This window comes from Haliotis rufescens, unplaced genomic scaffold, assembly GCF_023055435.1.
Source record: "Haliotis rufescens isolate VD_foot unplaced genomic scaffold, xgHalRufe1.0.p SCAF_16, whole genome shotgun sequence".
Taxonomy (NCBI): Eukaryota; Metazoa; Mollusca; class Gastropoda; order Lepetellida; family Haliotidae; genus Haliotis; species Haliotis rufescens.
In genome coordinates, this window is record NW_025963846.1 from 34480849 (window position 1) to 34499040 (window position 18192).

At 46.2% G+C, this 18192-nt stretch overlaps 1 protein-coding gene across 1 annotated transcript; it reads left to right on the forward strand.

Annotated features, from left to right (window-relative positions):
- Nucleotides 1-1842: 1842 nt before the first annotated feature.
- LOC124118051 lies at nucleotides 1843-15083 on the forward strand. Its single transcript, XM_046480101.2, has 5 exons — nucleotides 1843-1966; nucleotides 8436-8490; nucleotides 9626-9658; nucleotides 10728-10781; nucleotides 14549-15083. The coding sequence occupies exons 1-5, from the start codon at nucleotides 1919-1921 to the stop codon at nucleotides 14746-14748; spliced, it is 390 nt and encodes a 129-aa protein (XP_046336057.2). The 5' UTR covers nucleotides 1843-1918; the 3' UTR covers nucleotides 14749-15083.
- The last annotated feature ends 3109 nt before the right edge of the window (nucleotides 15084-18192 follow it).

The following is an 18192-nucleotide window of genomic DNA, read 5'->3' on the forward strand; positions in this document are numbered from 1 at the left end:
ATTATATAAAATCCCTGGGATATTATAGCAAATATGACTTGAATATCCTATTAAATCCCAGGGATATTATATAAAATCCCAGGGACATTACAACGACCCTGTTTATGAGATTTAACCCGACTGGAAAGTAAAACCTCACAATAGGTTTTAATGCCTATAGAAAGAAGTCTCTTACTTAATGGCGATCCCAATGAATAGGTTTAAAAAGCTGGAACAACATTCACTCACTCGACATCCCCTGTAAACCTAAACCTGTGTGTTTGAAAAGAATTGATTGATTATTCATTGATCTTGTGTAGTTATTTACAGATTTCACAATTTATTTCTGTGCAAATCGATTTCTGGGTTTTTCTGGAAATCACCTCGTAACAAAACCGCGTTGTTGTTGAGCATTAGGATGACCGCCTCCGTGGTCTAGTGGTAGAGCGTCCGCCCGGAGAGCGGAAGGTCTGGGGTTCGATCGATCCCCGGCCGCGTCATACCAAAAGACGTTAAAATATGGTACTTCTTGTTATCCTGTCTGGCGCCCGGCATTAAAGGGCTAAAGCAAAGACTGGTCGGCTCGGAGTCAGTATACTGTGTCTGTGTGGGGTATTCATGTTAAACTGCGGCATGGTATCTCAGTGTGCTAGCACTATAAATTAGCACTATAAATAATCTTTGACAAGACGTTAAACCCAATTTCACCTCACCTTGTTGAGCACAGATGCCAGTATCTCATACTGCTCGGGATATTACCGTTAGGGAGGCGTAACACTGTTAACGAAGGGATCGATGCCCCTGGTCACCAGGCACAATCCATTCGCCCTTATTTACAGGACCGCCTCCGTGGTCTAATGGTAGAGCGTCCGCCCGGAGAGCGGAAGGTCCGGGGTTCGATCCCCCATCATACCTCAAGACGTTAAAAGATGATACTTGTTGTTACCCTGTCTGGCGCTCGACATTAAGGGCCTAAACAAGGACTGGTCGGCTCGGAGTCAGTATACTGTGTCTGAGTGGGGTATTCATGCGTCATGGTAACTCAGTGTGCTAGCACTTTAAATCGGCATCGGTCTAGTACAAGCTGCCACACACACACACGTGCATGCACGTCGCTGTATAAGTGCAATAATCTTGGACGCGACGTTAAACCCAATTTCACCTCACCTTATTTACAGAATCAGCTGGGTGAACCTGTTCGGTGATCATGTTTCTAGACAACGAATGTAATTTTTTATAACCCCCAAACCCATCACCCTACCTTCACAATACGTTTATACACAACAAGTGTATGTAGTAATTGTTCTCAATATTATAACATAAATATGCAGTATGGTGGTGGTGTACAATGAAACAGTCATACATACGTATCCATATAGGTAAATGATGTTGCTTTTTTTTTTAAGCATAGTATGTAGGTAAATGGTGTTCTTTTGTACACTTAAACATAGGACCCGTAAAGATCCGAGTCAGCAGAGGTCTTCAGCAACCCATGCTAGCCGTAAGAGGCGACTAACGGTATTGGGTGGTCATGTTTGCTGACATGCATGTCATCGTTTCCCAACTGCATGGATCGATGCTCGAGTGAGTGAGTGAATTGGGTTTATCGCCGCTTTTAACAGTATTCAAGTCATATCGCGGCGTGTCAGCTTAATGTGGGCGGAAAGCCCGAAGTGATGCAGGTCTCAGACGTTTACCACTTCGGTGAAACCCACGAGCATGGGTATGGTGCTGACAAACCTAGAAACATAATCGGGGCGAACACAGCGTGTATGACTGACTCCCTTTGCGTAATTGTGTGTTATATCCGGCCGGATGATGTTCTAAGTGTTACACAGTTTATTTATAAATGTTGTAATAAATTGAAATCTGACACATTACGGATGTGGACGGCAGATGTATTCAGGGCGCATTGTCAAGAAGCATTCAGATATTCAACATGGCGAAAACAGTCGTCTGTCTTCTGTGCCTTGTTTTAACATACAGTGTGAGTATTAGTCCATCTTTGTACATAGTTTATGTCATCATTTTAATATGCTAACTAATTATTCCCAAATTATTCACCTATTACTCACTTTCTTAATGTAAATTGTGGGCTAGCAGTTTAGCAGCACGTGCTTACCCTTTTGGCGAACACCACTGTTTGTCAGTGATCCATTTATAACATTTTCATCACTCTTTTGCCCATGGGGGCATGGGTGGCCCAGTCGTCTAAGGCGCCGCGATTCGCTGTGCAGAGTTTTCGTCCCTTGGGCACGCCAGAAACCTATGATTGTGGGTTCGAATCCCGGTTCGCCCCGATTATGTTTCTTGGTTTGTCAGCACCATACCCGTGCTCGTGGGTTTCGCCGAAGTGGTAAACGTCAGAGACCTGCATCACTTCGGGCTTTCCTCCCACATTAAGCTGTCACGCGGCGATATCACTGGAAACTGTTAAAAGCGGCGTTAAACCCAACTCACTCACTCACTCTTTTGCCAATTATATCATATTAAATCTGTAATGGCGACGCTTCGGTATAGATCCTTATACCGTTGTCAAGCATCAGGATCATAGCAACACTATAAGGATCTATACCAAAAAGTCGCCAGTACATTGAGATAAAGAAGTTGTTATCAATAAATGGTCTGCTTTGTCATCCGCCAACTTCTAATAAATGCATATGAAGCAATTCATATGAAATCTTTTTCGGCAGATATTTGAGACTTATTGTTCTCCGGCAGTGACTTTTTGAATTCACTATCGTGCAACATATGAATCAGTCGAGGGAAAAGGGGCGTTATTCTTATTCATTTCCTTGTGTTGGGGAGCTGGGGGAACGTATACCCTCGTGGATGAAGCGTTAGCTCATCGCGCTGAAGTCGAGGGTTGGGTGAAACGCGGGTTATGTGGAGTCCCGAATTGCGTAATGCCCTAGGCTGTGTGAAGACAAGGGGTATGTGGAGCGGTGGATTGTGTAAAGACGAGAGTTGTGTGGAGTCCCGAATTCCGTGAAATCGCGAGTTGTGTCAAGACAGGGGTTATTTGGAGTCCCGAGCTGTGTGAAGACGCGAGTTGTGTGAAGACGAAGGTTATGTGGTGTCCCGGATTGTGTGAAGACGCGAGTTGTGTGAAGACGAAGGTTATGTGGTGTCCCGGATTGTGTGAAGGCGAAGGTTATGTGGTGTCCCGGATTGTGTGAAGACAGGGGTTATCTGGAGTCCCGTATTGTGTGAAGACAGGGGTTATGTGGTGTCTCGGATTGTGTGAAGACGCAGGTTATGTGGTGTCCCGGATTGTGTGAAGGCGAAGGTTATGTGGTGTCCCGGATTGTGTGAAGACAGGGGTTATCTGGAGTCCCGTATTGTGTGAAGACAGGGGTTATGTGGTGTTTAGAATTGTGTGAAGACGCAGGTTATGTGGTGTCTCGGATTGTGTGAAGGCGAAGGTTATGTGGTGTCCCGGATTGTGTGAAGGCGAAGGTTATGTGGTGTCCCGGATTGTGTGAAGACGCAGGTTATGTGGTGTCCCGGATTGTGTGAAGGCGAAGGTTATGTGGTGTCCCGGATTGTGTGAAGGCGAAGGTTATGTGGTGTCCCGGATTGTGTGAAGACGCAGGTTATGTGGTGTCCCGGATTGTGTGAAGACAGGGGTTATCTGGAGTCCCGTATTGTGTGAAGACAGGGGTTATGTGGTGTCCCGGATTGTGTGAAGACAGGGGTTATCTGGAGTCCCGTATTGTGTGAAGACAGGGGTTATGTGGTGTCCCCAATTGTGTGAAGGCGAAGGTTATGTGGTGTCCCGGATTGTGTGAAGGCGAAGGTTATGTGGTGTCCCGGATTGTGTAAAGACAGGGGTTATCTGGAGTCCCGGATTGTGTGAAGACAGGGGTTATGTGGTGTCTCGGATTGTGTGAAGGCGAAGGTTATGTGGTGTCCCGGATTGTGTGAAGACGCAGGTTATGTGGTGTCCCGGATTGTGTGAAGACAGGGGTTATCTGGAGTCCCGTATTGTGTGAAGACAGGGGTTATGTGGTGTCCCGGAATGTGTGAAGGCGAAGGTTATGTGGTGTCCCGGATTGTGTGAAGACGAAGGTTATGTGGTGTCTCGGATTGTGTGAAGGCGAAGGTTATGTGGTGTCCCGGATGTTGCGAAGGCAAAGGTTATGTGGTGTCCCGGATTGTGTGAAGACGCAGGTTATGTGGTGTCCCGGATTGTGTGAAGGCGAAGGTTATGTGGTGTCTCGGATTGTGTGAAGGCGAAGTGTATGTGGTGTCTCGGATTGTGTGAAGACGCGGGTTGTGTGAAGACAGGGGTTATGTGGAGTCCCGGATTGTGTGAAGATACGGGTTGTGTGAAGACAGGGGTTATGTGAAGACAAAAGTTATGTGAAGACGAACGTTATGTGAACACGAAGGTTATGTGGTGTCCCTGATTGTGTGAAGACGAAGGTTATGTGAAGACAGGGGTTATCTGGAGTCCCGTATTGTGTGAAGACAGGGGTTATGTGGTGTCTCGGATTGTGTGAAGACGCAGGTTATGTGGTGTCCCGGATTGTGTGAAGGCGAAGGTTATGTGGTGTCCCGGATTGTGTGAAGACAGGGGTTATCTGGAGTCCCGTATTGTGTGAAGACAGGGGTTATGTGGTGTCTAGAATTGTGTGAAGACGCAGGTTATGTGGTGTCTCGGATTGTGTGAAGGCGAAGGTTATGTGGTGTCCCGGATTGTGTGAAGGCGAAGGTTATGTGGTGTCCCGGATTGTGTGAAGACGCAGGTTATGTGGTGTCCCGGATTGTGTGAAGGCGAAGGTTATGTGGTGTCCCGGATTGTGTGAAGGCGAAGGTTATGTGGTGTCCCGGATTGTGTGAAGACGCAGGTTATGTGGTGTCCCGGATTGTGTGAAGACAGGGGTTATCTGGAGTCCCGTATTGTGTGAAGACAGGGGTTATGTGGTGTCCCGGATTGTGTGAAGACAGGGGTTATCTGGAGTCCCGTATTGTGTGAAGACAGGGGTTATGTGGTGTCTCGGATTGTGTGAAGGCGAAGGTTATGTGGTGTCCCGGATTGTGTGAAGGCGAAGGTTATGTGGTGTCCCGGATTGTGTGAAGACAGGGGTTATCTGGAGTCCCGTATTGTGTGAAGACAGGGGTTATGTGGTGTCTCGGATTGTGTGAAGGCGAAGGTTATGTGGTGTCCCGGATTGTGTGAAGACGCAGGTTATGTGGTGTCCCGGATTGTGTGAAGACAGGGGTTATCTGGAGTCCCGTATTGTGTGAAGACAGGGGTTATGTGGTGTCCCGGATTGTGTGAAGGCGAAGGTTATGTGGTGTCCCGGATTGTGTGAAGACGAAGGTTATGTGGTGTCTCGGATTGTGTGAAGGCGAAGGTTATGTGGTGTCCCGGATGTTGCGAAGGCGAAGGTTATGTGGTGTCCCGGATTGTGTGAAGACGCAGGTTATGTGGTGTCCCGGATTGTGTGAAGGCGAAGGTTATGTGGTGTCTCGGATTGTGTGAAGGCGAAGTGTATGTGGTGTCTCGGATTGTGTGAAGACGCGGGTTGTGTGAAGACAGGGGTTATGTGGAGTCCCGGATTGTGTGAAGATACGGGTTGTGTGAAGACAGGGGTTATGTGAAGACAAAAGTTATGTGAAGACGAACGTTATGTGAACACGAAGGTTATGTGGTGTCCCTGATTGTGTGAAGACGAAGGTTATGTGAAGACAGGGGTTATCTGGAGTCCCGTATTGTGTGAAGACAGGGGTTATGTGGTGTCTCGGATTGTGTGAAGACGCAGGTTATGTGGTGTCCCGGATTGTGTGAAGGCGAAGGTTATGTGGTGTCCCGGATTGTGTGAAGACAGGGGTTATCTGGAGTCCCGTATTGTGTGAAGACAGGGGTTATGTGGTGTCTAGAATTGTGTGAAGACGCAGGTTATGTGGTGTCTCGGATTGTGTGAAGGCGAAGGTTATGTGGTGTCCCGGATTGTGTGAAGGCGAAGGTTATGTGGTGTCCCGGATTGTGTGAAGACGCAGGTTATGTGGTGTCCCGGATTGTGTGAAGGCGAAGGTTATGTGGTGTCCCGGATTGTGTGAAGGCGAAGGTTATGTGGTGTCCCGGATTGTGTGAAGACGCAGGTTATGTGGTGTCCCGGATTGTGTGAAGACAGGGGTTATCTGGAGTCCCGTATTGTGTGAAGACAGGGGTTATGTGGTGTCCCGGATTGTGTGAAGACAGGGGTTATCTGGAGTCCCGTATTGTGTGAAGACAGGGGTTATGTGGTGTCCCGGATTGTGTGAAGGCGAAGGTTATGTGGTGTCCCGGATTGTGTGAAGGCGAAGGTTATGTGGTGTCCCGGATTGTGTAAAGACAGGGGTTATCTGGAGTCCCGTATTGTGTGAAGACAGGGGTTATGTGGTGTCTCGGATTGTGTGAAGGCGAAGGTTATGTGGTGTCCCGGATTGTGTGAAGACGCAGGTTATGTGGTGTCCCGGATTGTGTGAAGACAGGGGTTATCTGGAGTCCCGTATTGTGTGAAGACAGGGGTTATGTGGTGTCCCGGATTGTGTGAAGGCGAAGGTTATGTGGTGTCCCGGATTGTGTGAAGACGAAGGTTATGTGGTGTCTCGGATTGTGTGAAGGCGAAGGTTATGTGGTGTCCCGGATGTTGCGAAGGCGAAGGTTATGTGGTGTCCCGGATTGTGTGAAGACAGGGGTTATCTGGAGTCCCGTATTGTGTGAAGACAGGGGTTATGTGGTGTCTAGAATTGTGTGAAGACGCAGGTTATGTGGTGTCTCGGATTGTGTGAAGGCGAAGGTTATGTGGTGTCCCGGATTGTGTGAAGGCGAAGGTTATGTGGTGTCCCGGATTGTGTGAAGACGCAGGTTATGTGGTGTCCCGGATTGTGTGAAGGCGAAGGTTATGTGGTGTCCCGGATTGTGTGAAGGCGAAGGTTATGTGGTGTCCCGGATTGTGTGAAGACGCAGGTTATGTGGTGTCCCGGATTGTGTGAAGACAGGGGTTATCTGGAGTCCCGTATTGTGTGAAGACAGGGGTTATGTGGTGTCCCGGATTGTGTGAAGACAGGGGTTATCTGGAGTCCCGTATTGTGTGAAGACAGGGGTTATGTGGTGTCCCGGATTGTGTGAAGGCGAAGGTTATGTGGTGTCCCGGATTGTGTGAAGGCGAAGGTTATGTGGTGTCCCGGATTGTGTAAAGACAGGGGTTATCTGGAGTCCCGTATTGTGTGAAGACAGGGGTTATGTGGTGTCTCGGATTGTGTGAAGGCGAAGGTTATGTGGTGTCCCGGATTGTGTGAAGACGCAGGTTATGTGGTGTCCCGGATTGTGTGAAGACAGGGGTTATCTGGAGTCCCGTATTGTGTGAAGACAGGGGTTATGTGGTGTCCCGGATTGTGTGAAGGCGAAGGTTATGTGGTGTCCCGGATTGTGTGAAGACGAAGGTTATGTGGTGTCTCGGATTGTGTGAAGGCGAAGGTTATGTGGTGTCCCGGATGTTGCGAAGGCGAAGGTTATGTGGTGTCCCGGATTGTGTGAAGACGCAGGTTATGTGGTGTCCCGGATTGTGTGAAGGCGAAGGTTATGTGGTGTCTCGGATTGTGTGAAGGCGAAGTGTATGTGGTGTCTCGGATTGTGTGAAGACGCGGGTTGTGTGAAGACAGGGGTTATGTGGAGTCCCGGATTGTGTGAAGATACGGGTTGTGTGAAGACAGGGGTTATGTGAAGACAAAAGTTATGTGAAGACGAACGTTATGTGAACACGAAGGTTATGTGGTGTCCCTGATTGTGTGAAGACGAAGGTTATGTGAAGACAGGGGTTATCTGGAGTCCCGTATTGTGTGAAGACAGGGGTTATGTGGAGTCCCGGGTTGTGTGAAGACGCGGGTTGTGTGAAGACAGGAGTTATGCGGTGTCCAAGATTGCGCTAAGACGCGGGTTATATGGACTCCCGGATTGCGTGAAGTGGCGGGTTGTTGAAACACGCGGGTTCTGTTGAACCCTGGATTACGTGAAGGCGGGTTGAGTAAAGCCGTTGCTGGGTTCCCCACGCTGTGATATGTCTGTAATGTTGCTAATAACGGCGTAAAACCACGCTCACTCACATCTTCATGCAGGTGTTTAAACTCCAAGGTAGATGAAAATGCAATTTGGACTGTACATTTGTATAGAATGACCAAAGGGCCTTTGTTCAACGATAAAAATAACACAAGTACATTGTACAGCCAGCACTACACGTATTTGATTGAAGTGAGTGAGTATGGTTTTACGCCGCTTTTAGCAATATTCCAGCAATATCACGGCGGGGGACACCAGAAATGGGCTTCACACATTTTACCCATGTCGGGAATTGAACCTGGGTCTTCGGCGTGACGGGCGAACGCTTTAACCACTAGGCTACCCGACCGCCCCGTATTTGATTGAAGATGTCTTCTATTGTTAATACTCATATATTTAAACGTAGGTGATGGTGAAGGGACAGAGGAACCCGGATGCGAGACGGAGACAATATGGTACCGGTAAGAGGTTTTTTTCTGAGCTATAAATAGCTACAAACATATATTAACAGTGTACCGAGGGAACCTGGTCAGGGTGATTTAATTAAACTTTAGAATTGTTGAACGATCAAACTCCATGTCATAAATTATTCTCATTGAGTAAACATCAGAACTCTGAAACTATTAATAATCCTCCCTCATCCTGTTATCATCGGAATTGATAAACAATAAAGATGTTGTGATGTAAGCAACTCTGTTCATACTGGCATTATTATTAGTCAACGATGAAACTTCAGGAAATATACACTACTTATATAAGCGTTCAGCTAAAAACTCAAACTTTTTCAACGTTGAGACGATTGCGCACATATCCATGCGTCTCTGTTCATGTATACATCTCTGTTTATGTATACATCTCTGTTTATGTATACATCTCTGTTTATGTATACGTCTCTGTTTATGAACAAATCTCTGTTTATGTACACATCTCTGTTTATGTATACATCTCTGTTTATGTATACATCTCTGTTTATGTATACATCTCTGTTTATGTATACATCTCTGTTTATGTATACGTCTCTGTTTATGTACACGTCTCTGTTTATGTTTACATCTCTGTTTATGTATACATCTCTGTTTATGTTTACATCTCTGTTTATGTATACATCTCTGTTTATGTATACATCTCTGTTTATGTACACATCTTTGTTTATGTATACATCTCTGTTTATGTTTACATGTCTGTTTATGTACACATCTCTGTTTATGTACACGTCTCTGTTTATGTACACATCTCTGTTTATGTATACGTCTGTTTATGTATACGTCTGTTTATGTATACATCTCTGTTTATGTTTACATCTCTGTTTATGTATACATCTCTCTTTATGTACACATCTCTGTTTATGTATACATCTCTGTTTATGTATACATCTCTGTTTATGTACACATCTCTGTTTATGTACACGTCTCTGTTTATATATACGTCTGTTTATGTACACATCTCTGTTTATGTACACGTCTCTTTTTATGTATACATCTCTGTTTATGTACACATCTATGTTTATGTACACATCTCTGTTTATGTATACATCTCTGTTTATGTATACATCGATATTTATGGAGATAGGTTCTAAGCCGAATTGTTTGTTTCCAGGTAACGATCTTCTTCCTCGTCTTTTGAACGTCGGTGAGTGTTTCATATTTGCATTTGGAATATTCGTGTCATTGTGGTATTGACCTGCATGTGAAGATTCGGGAAGGAAATAGTTCTTCAACAACCTATGCTTGCGCAAGGGGCGACTATGCTTGTCAACATTTAACAAATAGATCATTGCGGTATGCTTCTTACCATTTTGAATCATTAAAATTAATAATCATAATGGGAGATGCATTTGCAACAGAATGGGCCAAAAGAAAAGAGAAAGCTGTTGACTGTCTTTCAGGGTGAGTTAAGTCAGTGAGTTAAGTCATTAGTAGAATGCACGAACTGAAAAAGAGGGAATAGAATTGGAATAAACCAATTCTGTCCCAGCTAGCTGTCATCTATGTCCCATCTATGTCTATGTTACCTTAAGGCAAGAAGTAGGTATGACCAGGGGCACTAATTGTGACAAAAGGATGTCTGATGCAACTCTCTATATAGACATGTACCATATATGTTCCCGTGTTCTTTCAAGTGTACAGACCCGTGGAGACCCGGGCTAGAACAGGTCTTCAGCAACCCATGCTTGCCGTGAAAGGCGACAACGGGATCGGGTAGTCAGGCTCGCTATCTTGGTAGATGCATGTCATCGATCCCAAAGGCGTGGATCGATCCTCATGGTATCAATCACTGGATTGTGTGGTCCAGATTCGAATATTTACACACCTACGTCATTTAGCTGGAATATTGCCGAGCGCGGTGTAAAACGACAAACCAATCAATCAATCAAGTGAACAATTGACTTGCCTTTGCATGTGTATGCGACGGGTACCACCGATGGGGGAGGATACGCTCACCTTTCGCGAACACCTGGTTTCATAACGTCTCGGGGCAGACGCTGTATCCATAAGATAAGAAAGCGTCCCCAGGATCGGGTCAAAACAATGTGTAAACTGGTCCGTTATCGTGTCCGACGTCGGGACGGCTGACGGCACTAACCATTTGTTTACTGTCCCACGCGCGATTACTTACATTCCACCGTAACATGATTGCAGCGACAGACACTTTTATTAATACAGGGGTCTTGTAAAGCTTGTTATTTTCTTTCATTCAGATTGTCGTCTTCCACCAAGTGGGCCATCAGGGCGTTCGGGGTCTAACGGGTTCAGTAAGTATTCTCGAGGTTGCATTCTTAAAAAAATGCTTAAAACACGCTTTTACCAATGGCATGTATAAAATGAAACGTGCAGTCCTGTTACATAACTGTTTAAAATTAAGTGACTGTATGTTTCACCACACAGTTTGCATCGTTTCGGATATCGAGATGTTGTGACTCTTAGTTCCCTTGGACACGCCAGAAACCTATGATTGTGGGTTTGAATCCCGGTTCGCCCCGATTATGTTTCTAGGTTTGTCAGCACCATACCCGTGCTCGTGGGTTTCACCGAAGTGGTAAACGTCTGAGACCTGCATCACTTCGGGCTTTCCTCTCACATTAAGCTGACGCGCCGCGATACAACTGGAATACTGTTAAAAGCAGCGTTAAACCCAACTCACTCACTCACTCATTGTGACTCTTAGTTCGTCATAGGGGCGGTCGGGTAGCCTGGTGGTTAAAGCCTTCGCTCGTCACGCCGAAGACCCGACATATAGGTACAATGTGTGAAGCCCATTTCTGGTGTCCTCCGTCGTGTTAATACTGGCATGGAATATGGCTGAAAGCGGCGTAAAATCAAACCCACTCACACACTCACTAGTTCGCCACAGGTTTACAATCAGAAGTGGACATACGTCTGTAGTAGACGGAACCACGAACCACGTAGATCGTTTAGGCATCTGTATGTATATGTAAACTGACGTCCAAAAGAAACTTTACCAACTGAAAATATAAATTTCAGACAAAGTATAAATTTGTTTTCGATGAAGTCTATCTAAAACACATAACCTAAATACAACAATAGTGTATGCAGAAAATGTTAATCGTCTGTTACATGTTTGCGAGATAACACGCGAAAAAGTGAAAAACACGTGCACCCCGGACAACTGCAAATACACGTGCGGGTAAGGGTATAAAACGATTGCAATGGCAAGTCAGACATCCACAGTGATAAAAAAACACAAAAGAAATGCCACGACTCACAGTCGAACAACGTGAACGAGCCTTGGGTATGGTACAGATGGGAGCCACCCACGCCCATATGCATATTGCACGAACCTTCGGTTGCTCCCGTGTTGCCGTTACCAACTTGATGCAACGTTACAGACAGACAGGGCTTACCGCTGACAGGCCAAGAACAGGCAGACCCAGGGTGACCACGCCCCATGATGACCGGTACTTGCGTACCTTGCACCTCCGAAATCGCTCCTGACAGTGACGTCATCGGCGATAACTGCCTTAGGTCAGAGGGTTAGTCGACAGACAGTGGCCAGGAGACTCAGGGCTCATGGAATCAGGGCTTTTAGACCATACAGAGGACAGCTATTGACAGCGCAACATCGTCGCCTGCGATTGAGATGGGCCCGGACTGTACGACGTTGGCAACGACGTGACTGGCAGAGGGTTGTCTTCACTGACGAAAGTCGATTCTGTATGATTAGGGCTGATGGAAGACAACGTGTTTACCGCCGAAGGGGTGAACGAACGGCGACGTGTTGCGTGCAGGAGGTCGTACCATATGGTGGAGGGAGTGTCATGGTGTGAGGAGGGATCTGTAGGCAGGAGAGGATACCGCTGGTCATCGTTGACGGAAACTTGACAGTTCAGCGGTACATGGATAACATTCTTCGTCCAGTTGTCCTACCATACCTCCAACAGCAGCCACGTGGTGCCATTTATCAGCATGACAACGCTAGAGCCCATACAGCCAGAATTGTCACTAACTTCCTCGCAGGCAACAACGTCAACGTCCTGCCGTGGCCTGCACGCTCACCCGACATGTCCCCCATAGAACACCTCTGGGACTTGATGGATCGTCGTGTTCGACAACGACCACACTCTCCAGCCAACCGGCAAGAACTGATCTTGGCCCTCCAAGAAGAATGGCGTCAAATCCCACGTGACCTCATCAGACGACTGACTTTTTCTGTGCGTCGAAGAGTTTTTGCGTGTATTGAGGCATTTGGTGGTCACACACGCTACTAATGACTTGTTATTGAACGTGAGCGATTGTTTATGTACTCTGCCTATTGTCCATGATTCTGAAAGCCCGAGTTTTGTACCACACCCAACTTTGGGCTTTGACGTCATTCTCGGTCACGGTATGATTGTCATTTTCAGTGTTGATTATGTTGATATATTGATCTTCTCAATACTCTTTACTTCATGCATGTATGTTTTGTTGTCTTTGAGCAAGAGTGATTTCAAACTCTGGTAAAGTTTCTTTTGGACGTCAGTTTACATAAATTATCTATTCTAAGACTATGTTTGTAGTTTTCGTTCTTTGCTCTGTACAATGTGATGACAGCCGCGATAAATAATGTCGTAGTTCGTCTGTTGCATGCTGACTAAAATGCCTTATCATACTTCCATGTCAGAATGATGAGATCTGATTGGCCCATGTGACCTTGATAAAATACTGCGTATCCCGCCTTGAAGGGGAATAAATTTCTCAGCGGGTGAATAAATCGCTTATACCCCGCCACGAGCATATCAAGCTGCACGTGGATTTCTGAGAGGCAGAATAAATTCTTTGTACCCCGCTTCAAAGGATAAAACCGTACGCTTTTTCAGAGTCACTGGAGTCACGTATCACAGAACACGCTAACCCAAGCTAAGTCGAACAGCTTTTTTCTATCAATTTTGAATTTGTTTGAATTAGTGTCACACTGAAACATGCCTGTAAGATAAATTCGTTGTAGCAGGATTACTCGTCCCTCGTTAGTTTTTATACCATGAGCCTTCGGCCTCCGCTTCGTGATATAAAACCTAACGGGGAACGCAAAAAAACCCATGCTTTCGAAGTGATCCTGCTACACCTTATAATGTATCTCTTAAAATGCAAAACCGTCAGGATTTCACAGCAATTACTGTCAACAATGGTCTCAATCTCATTAAAATCAGATCTAGGTTCTCGCTGCCGCTAAACAAAGATCTGAGGACATCCCATTACGGGTCACGTCAGAGCGACCTTTCGCGAACTTTGACCGACCACTGAAATGACGAACAAGAAGTCGACTTCAGCCAATTAGAAAGCAGCTTTCTCGAGCTATACGGCACTCGTTTCAACCTGGCGACTTCCATTTCAGACTACGCTTGAAAAATATGTTGACACAGTTCTCGATTAAAATTTTGAAAACTGAACAAACGAACATTCCGTAATGTCTACTATATGATTGAGATTGTATGGCAGTGCTTCCCACGAACTGTGCAACGCCTCCTCCGTTCAAATGTTTATCCCACGGAAGCAAGAGACGGACGATAATTTTGACGGAATCAGTCGTACTGTCGTTCGGAATACCCCGTGTTAACGTTTTCGAGGTTGCATGATTAGAAAACACATTCCGACTGTCACTTTCATGATCTGGTAAGCGAGGCTTTGAATGGCTGGATGAAAGGTCTTTCTGACGTGATCCGTAATTGGATGTCCTCAGATCTTTGTTCAGCGATAGCGAGAACTAAGATATGATTTTAATGAGATTGCAACCAAAACACACCTATCAGTCTTCAACTTGATGTTCCTAACATGGGAAGCTTGAGTTAATATTATGTATAATTTGTGGATAACAATATTCTTTATGAAATACAAGATATACTCTTTCACTTAAACTGTCACTCAAATCATTCAAATAAATCTGGCACAGAGTGTGAACAACCCATTTTAGCAGGGCACTATATTTTCCTTCCGGGTCATGGTAAACATCTGGAGGAATCTGTGGTCTGAGGTATCTCGCCAGATGCCAACGTTGGTTTATCGATGGGTAAATGTTTCCTTGCAGCCCAACCACTCGACTACCCCCCTCAGTGTCACCTGTGGGTGGACGGGTCTGGGTACTGTCGCATTGGGTGGACTCACATCATCACAGAGCCGTACTGTCGCAGCGTCATCGGCAACGCTCGTTACATCACCTTGAGTAGATACGATCCCGACCAGCCCAGAGCCCCGGACGCAGACGGAGGACCACCAGAAGGGAAGTAGACGCGACACGACAACGGCACGACAACGGCACGACAACGGCACGACAACGACGCGACGACGGGATTTGTGAGACTTTCCTTTCTCATTTCAACGCCAAAGGTGTGTTCCCCTTTTGATCTGGCCGTGGCGAATCTTGTCTAAAGCACTGCAGCCTTCAAATGCCAGGAAATATCCTTTTCAACACTGTAATTTGACAGCGACACTGCGCTTATCTCGAACTACGGATAGCTCGAATTATCTACAGGGGTCTCGAATATTTTCGGTTTATGATATATATCTTTCTCGCTTGTCTGTTTCTGGTAATCTATAACGAATAAAGTGTCTTGTTCATGGCATTCTTATCTGCATAGTACGTTTGACAGGAAACGTGTGTTTCTTGAGTGAGTGAGTGAGTGAGTGAGTGAGTGAGTTGGGTTTAACGCCGCTTTTAACAGTATTCCAGTTATATCGCGGCGTGTCAGCTTAATGTGGAAGGAAAGCTCGAAGTGATGCAGGTCTCAGACGTTTACCACTTTGGTGAAACCCACGAGCACGGGTATGGTGCTGACAAACCTAGAAACATAATCGGGGCGAACCGGGATTCGAACCCACGATCATAGGTTTCTTGCGTGTTCAAGGGACGCAACTCTGCACAGCGAATCGCGGCGCCTTAGACGGCTGGGCCACCCGTGCCCCCGTGTGTTTCTTGAAGAAGGACTTTCACTGGATACATTTACATTACATGTCCAATATATAACATAGAGGGAATTAGTGGTCTCTGGCGTTTTTTCACTGTGTAGAGTTACGACCCTTAGATGTACCTGGATCAGTTCAGGAAGTTTCGAAGCTCTCGTCATAAACCAAAGTAGGAAAAGTATGGCTCACCTTTCACAGTTTGCTATAACAATGATTCAACTTGTTTTCCCCTCGCTCACTAATACCCCCATTCCACTAAACGGCGCTCTTACAAATCGCCATATAGAGCGTTAAGATCTCCAAAAGCGTTAATGGATAGCTATCTGACCTCTAACTGATCTCCATGATCGTCAAGGTCGCCGCCCGTCGACCCCCTGCACAAAGGTCCCTGGCGCTCCGCCCAGAATGCCGTCTTGATCGCCGAGATCACCCATCGAAGGTCGTAATCAGAGCGCTATCGTACCACCTTCGAGCGCCGCCGATCGCCACCAAAGACTCACCACCCCTCTGCTACCAAGAGCAGAACTGATGAGCGTCTCAGAACGCTACGAGTTGTTATAGGTTTGGACCCACAATTCGGCGATCGGGGCGCAATGGGATACCACAGAGCGCTAATTGAGTGCTAATGGATCGCCATACATTGTAGGTCGCCTAGATCGATATCGGATCACAGTAGAGCGCATAAGATCGGAATGATCGCCATCGGAGCGCAAATAGAGCGCCACTGGATCGCATCCTGATCGCCCTGGATCGCAAAAGGAGCGGGAACTGATCGTGCAAGATCGCCACATTTTGGGTTGTTTGTTTACGAACAAGGGTCTTCAAGTCGCTATCGGATCGCATAGATCGCCTCTGGATCGCAACAGGGCCTCTATCTGATCGTAATTAGATTGCAAGTGTCCCTAGATAGCCGACAAATGAGGAAACCTATGGCTCTCCCTAGTGGAATGGGGGTATAACATTGTCACGTACCGCCTCTTTTTCTCTCCCCCCCCCCCCCCCCCCCCCCGTCAATGTTTGAAAAGTCAACAATCGGTACGTTTTGCCTATATAAATCCAATAAAACGTCGAAACCTTTCTCAGTAAAACATTTTATTTCATCCCAGAATGCAGATTGCTTTGTAACAAAAGTTACCTTTTGATGCGGAGGGGATACTCAACCGTTTGAAAGTTTATATAATGTTTCTTGTTCTCATCACTAGTTGTAGTGGATGGGTGGCTGTTAATACATCAAAATAATAGTGGATCAAGGTAGAGACTGTTACACGTTTTGCGCTGTGTATGATAAAATGACAGTCAGCAATAACATAACATGCACGACCATACAAGAAACACCCTGCTGCCTTCTTCTAATCCCCTAGGCTGGGGTCGGCTCGACGGAGAGAATAATACTTTTCATCACCAAGCATGTCAATGCACTATTTGTTTGTTGCTTAACGCAACACTCAGCAATATTCCAGCTATATGACGGCGGTCTGTAAACTAATCGAGTCTGAACCAGACAATCCAGTGATTGACATCATGAGCATCGATCCACGAAATTTAGATCGATGACATGCATCAACCGAGTCAGCGAGCCTGACCACCCGTTAGTCGCCTCTAACGACAAGCATAGTCGCCTTTTACGGCAAGCATGGGATCTTCACGGGTCTGTCAATGCACTGATCAGCTGTCAGCTGCAGGTCACTTAGGAAACAATTCCCTGTTTCTTCGAGCCGAGGGGGCAGTCCTGTGGCATGGGAGGGATCACGCCATCTGTCCCGGGGTAGGAGCTGTGTGGTGAAGAGTGAGTATGCCAGGGAATGACGACACAACAAAAGTGTTGAATATTAACAGTCAGAGAGAACAAATTAATATATGTATCAGTTTTCAGGTTTAGCTTTGGGTAGCTTCATGTTGACATCGATATCAGGTGTCACTGTTTTCTCAGAGCACAGAAGGGGCGGTCGGGTAGCCTCGTGCTTAAAGCGTTCGCTCGTCCCGCTGAAGACCCGGGTTCAATTCCCGACATGGGTACAATGTGTGAAGCCGATTTCTGGTGTCCCCCGCCGTGATATTGCTGGAATATTGCTAAAATCGACGTAAAACCATACTCATTCACTCACTCAGAGCACAGGATTTGTAAATAGGAATCGGGTTATTTAAGTTTTAAATGAGATGAAGATTACTATCATCTGCGAGGCAACTGAAGTAACCGAGGGGGTCACTTTGGTTCAGCGTCGCTTTGAAGATCATTTAGTAATGTCATGTTTGTTTGTTTGTTGTTTAACGCCGCACGCAGCAATATTTCAGATACCTGACGGCGGTCTGTAAATAGAGTCTGGATCAGACAATACAGTGATTGATATCATGAGCATCAATGCACGCAACTGCAAGTCAGCCAGCCTGACAACCCAATCCTGTAAGTCGCCTCTTACGACAAGCATAGTCACCTTTTACGGCAAGCATGGGTTGTTAAAGACCTGTTCTACCCCGGATCCTCACGGGTTATTGAGTTATGTCGGGGCGTGACAGCTTGATGTGGAGAGAAAGACCAAAATTATTATACTCGTAGACGTCTTCCACGAGCACGGCAATGGTGCTGTAAAAGGGTCAAAATCAGGTCGAATCTGAGATTCGAACATCGTTATCAAACGTACGATTCTGGCACGAACTACGCCGCCTTGAACGGCAGGGACATCCATGCCTCCATGATCGATTTAGGGGAGATTACGAAGCAATTCGTCACCACTCGCCCCTTTCCGTAACCTGCAAGAAGACTCGTCCCCC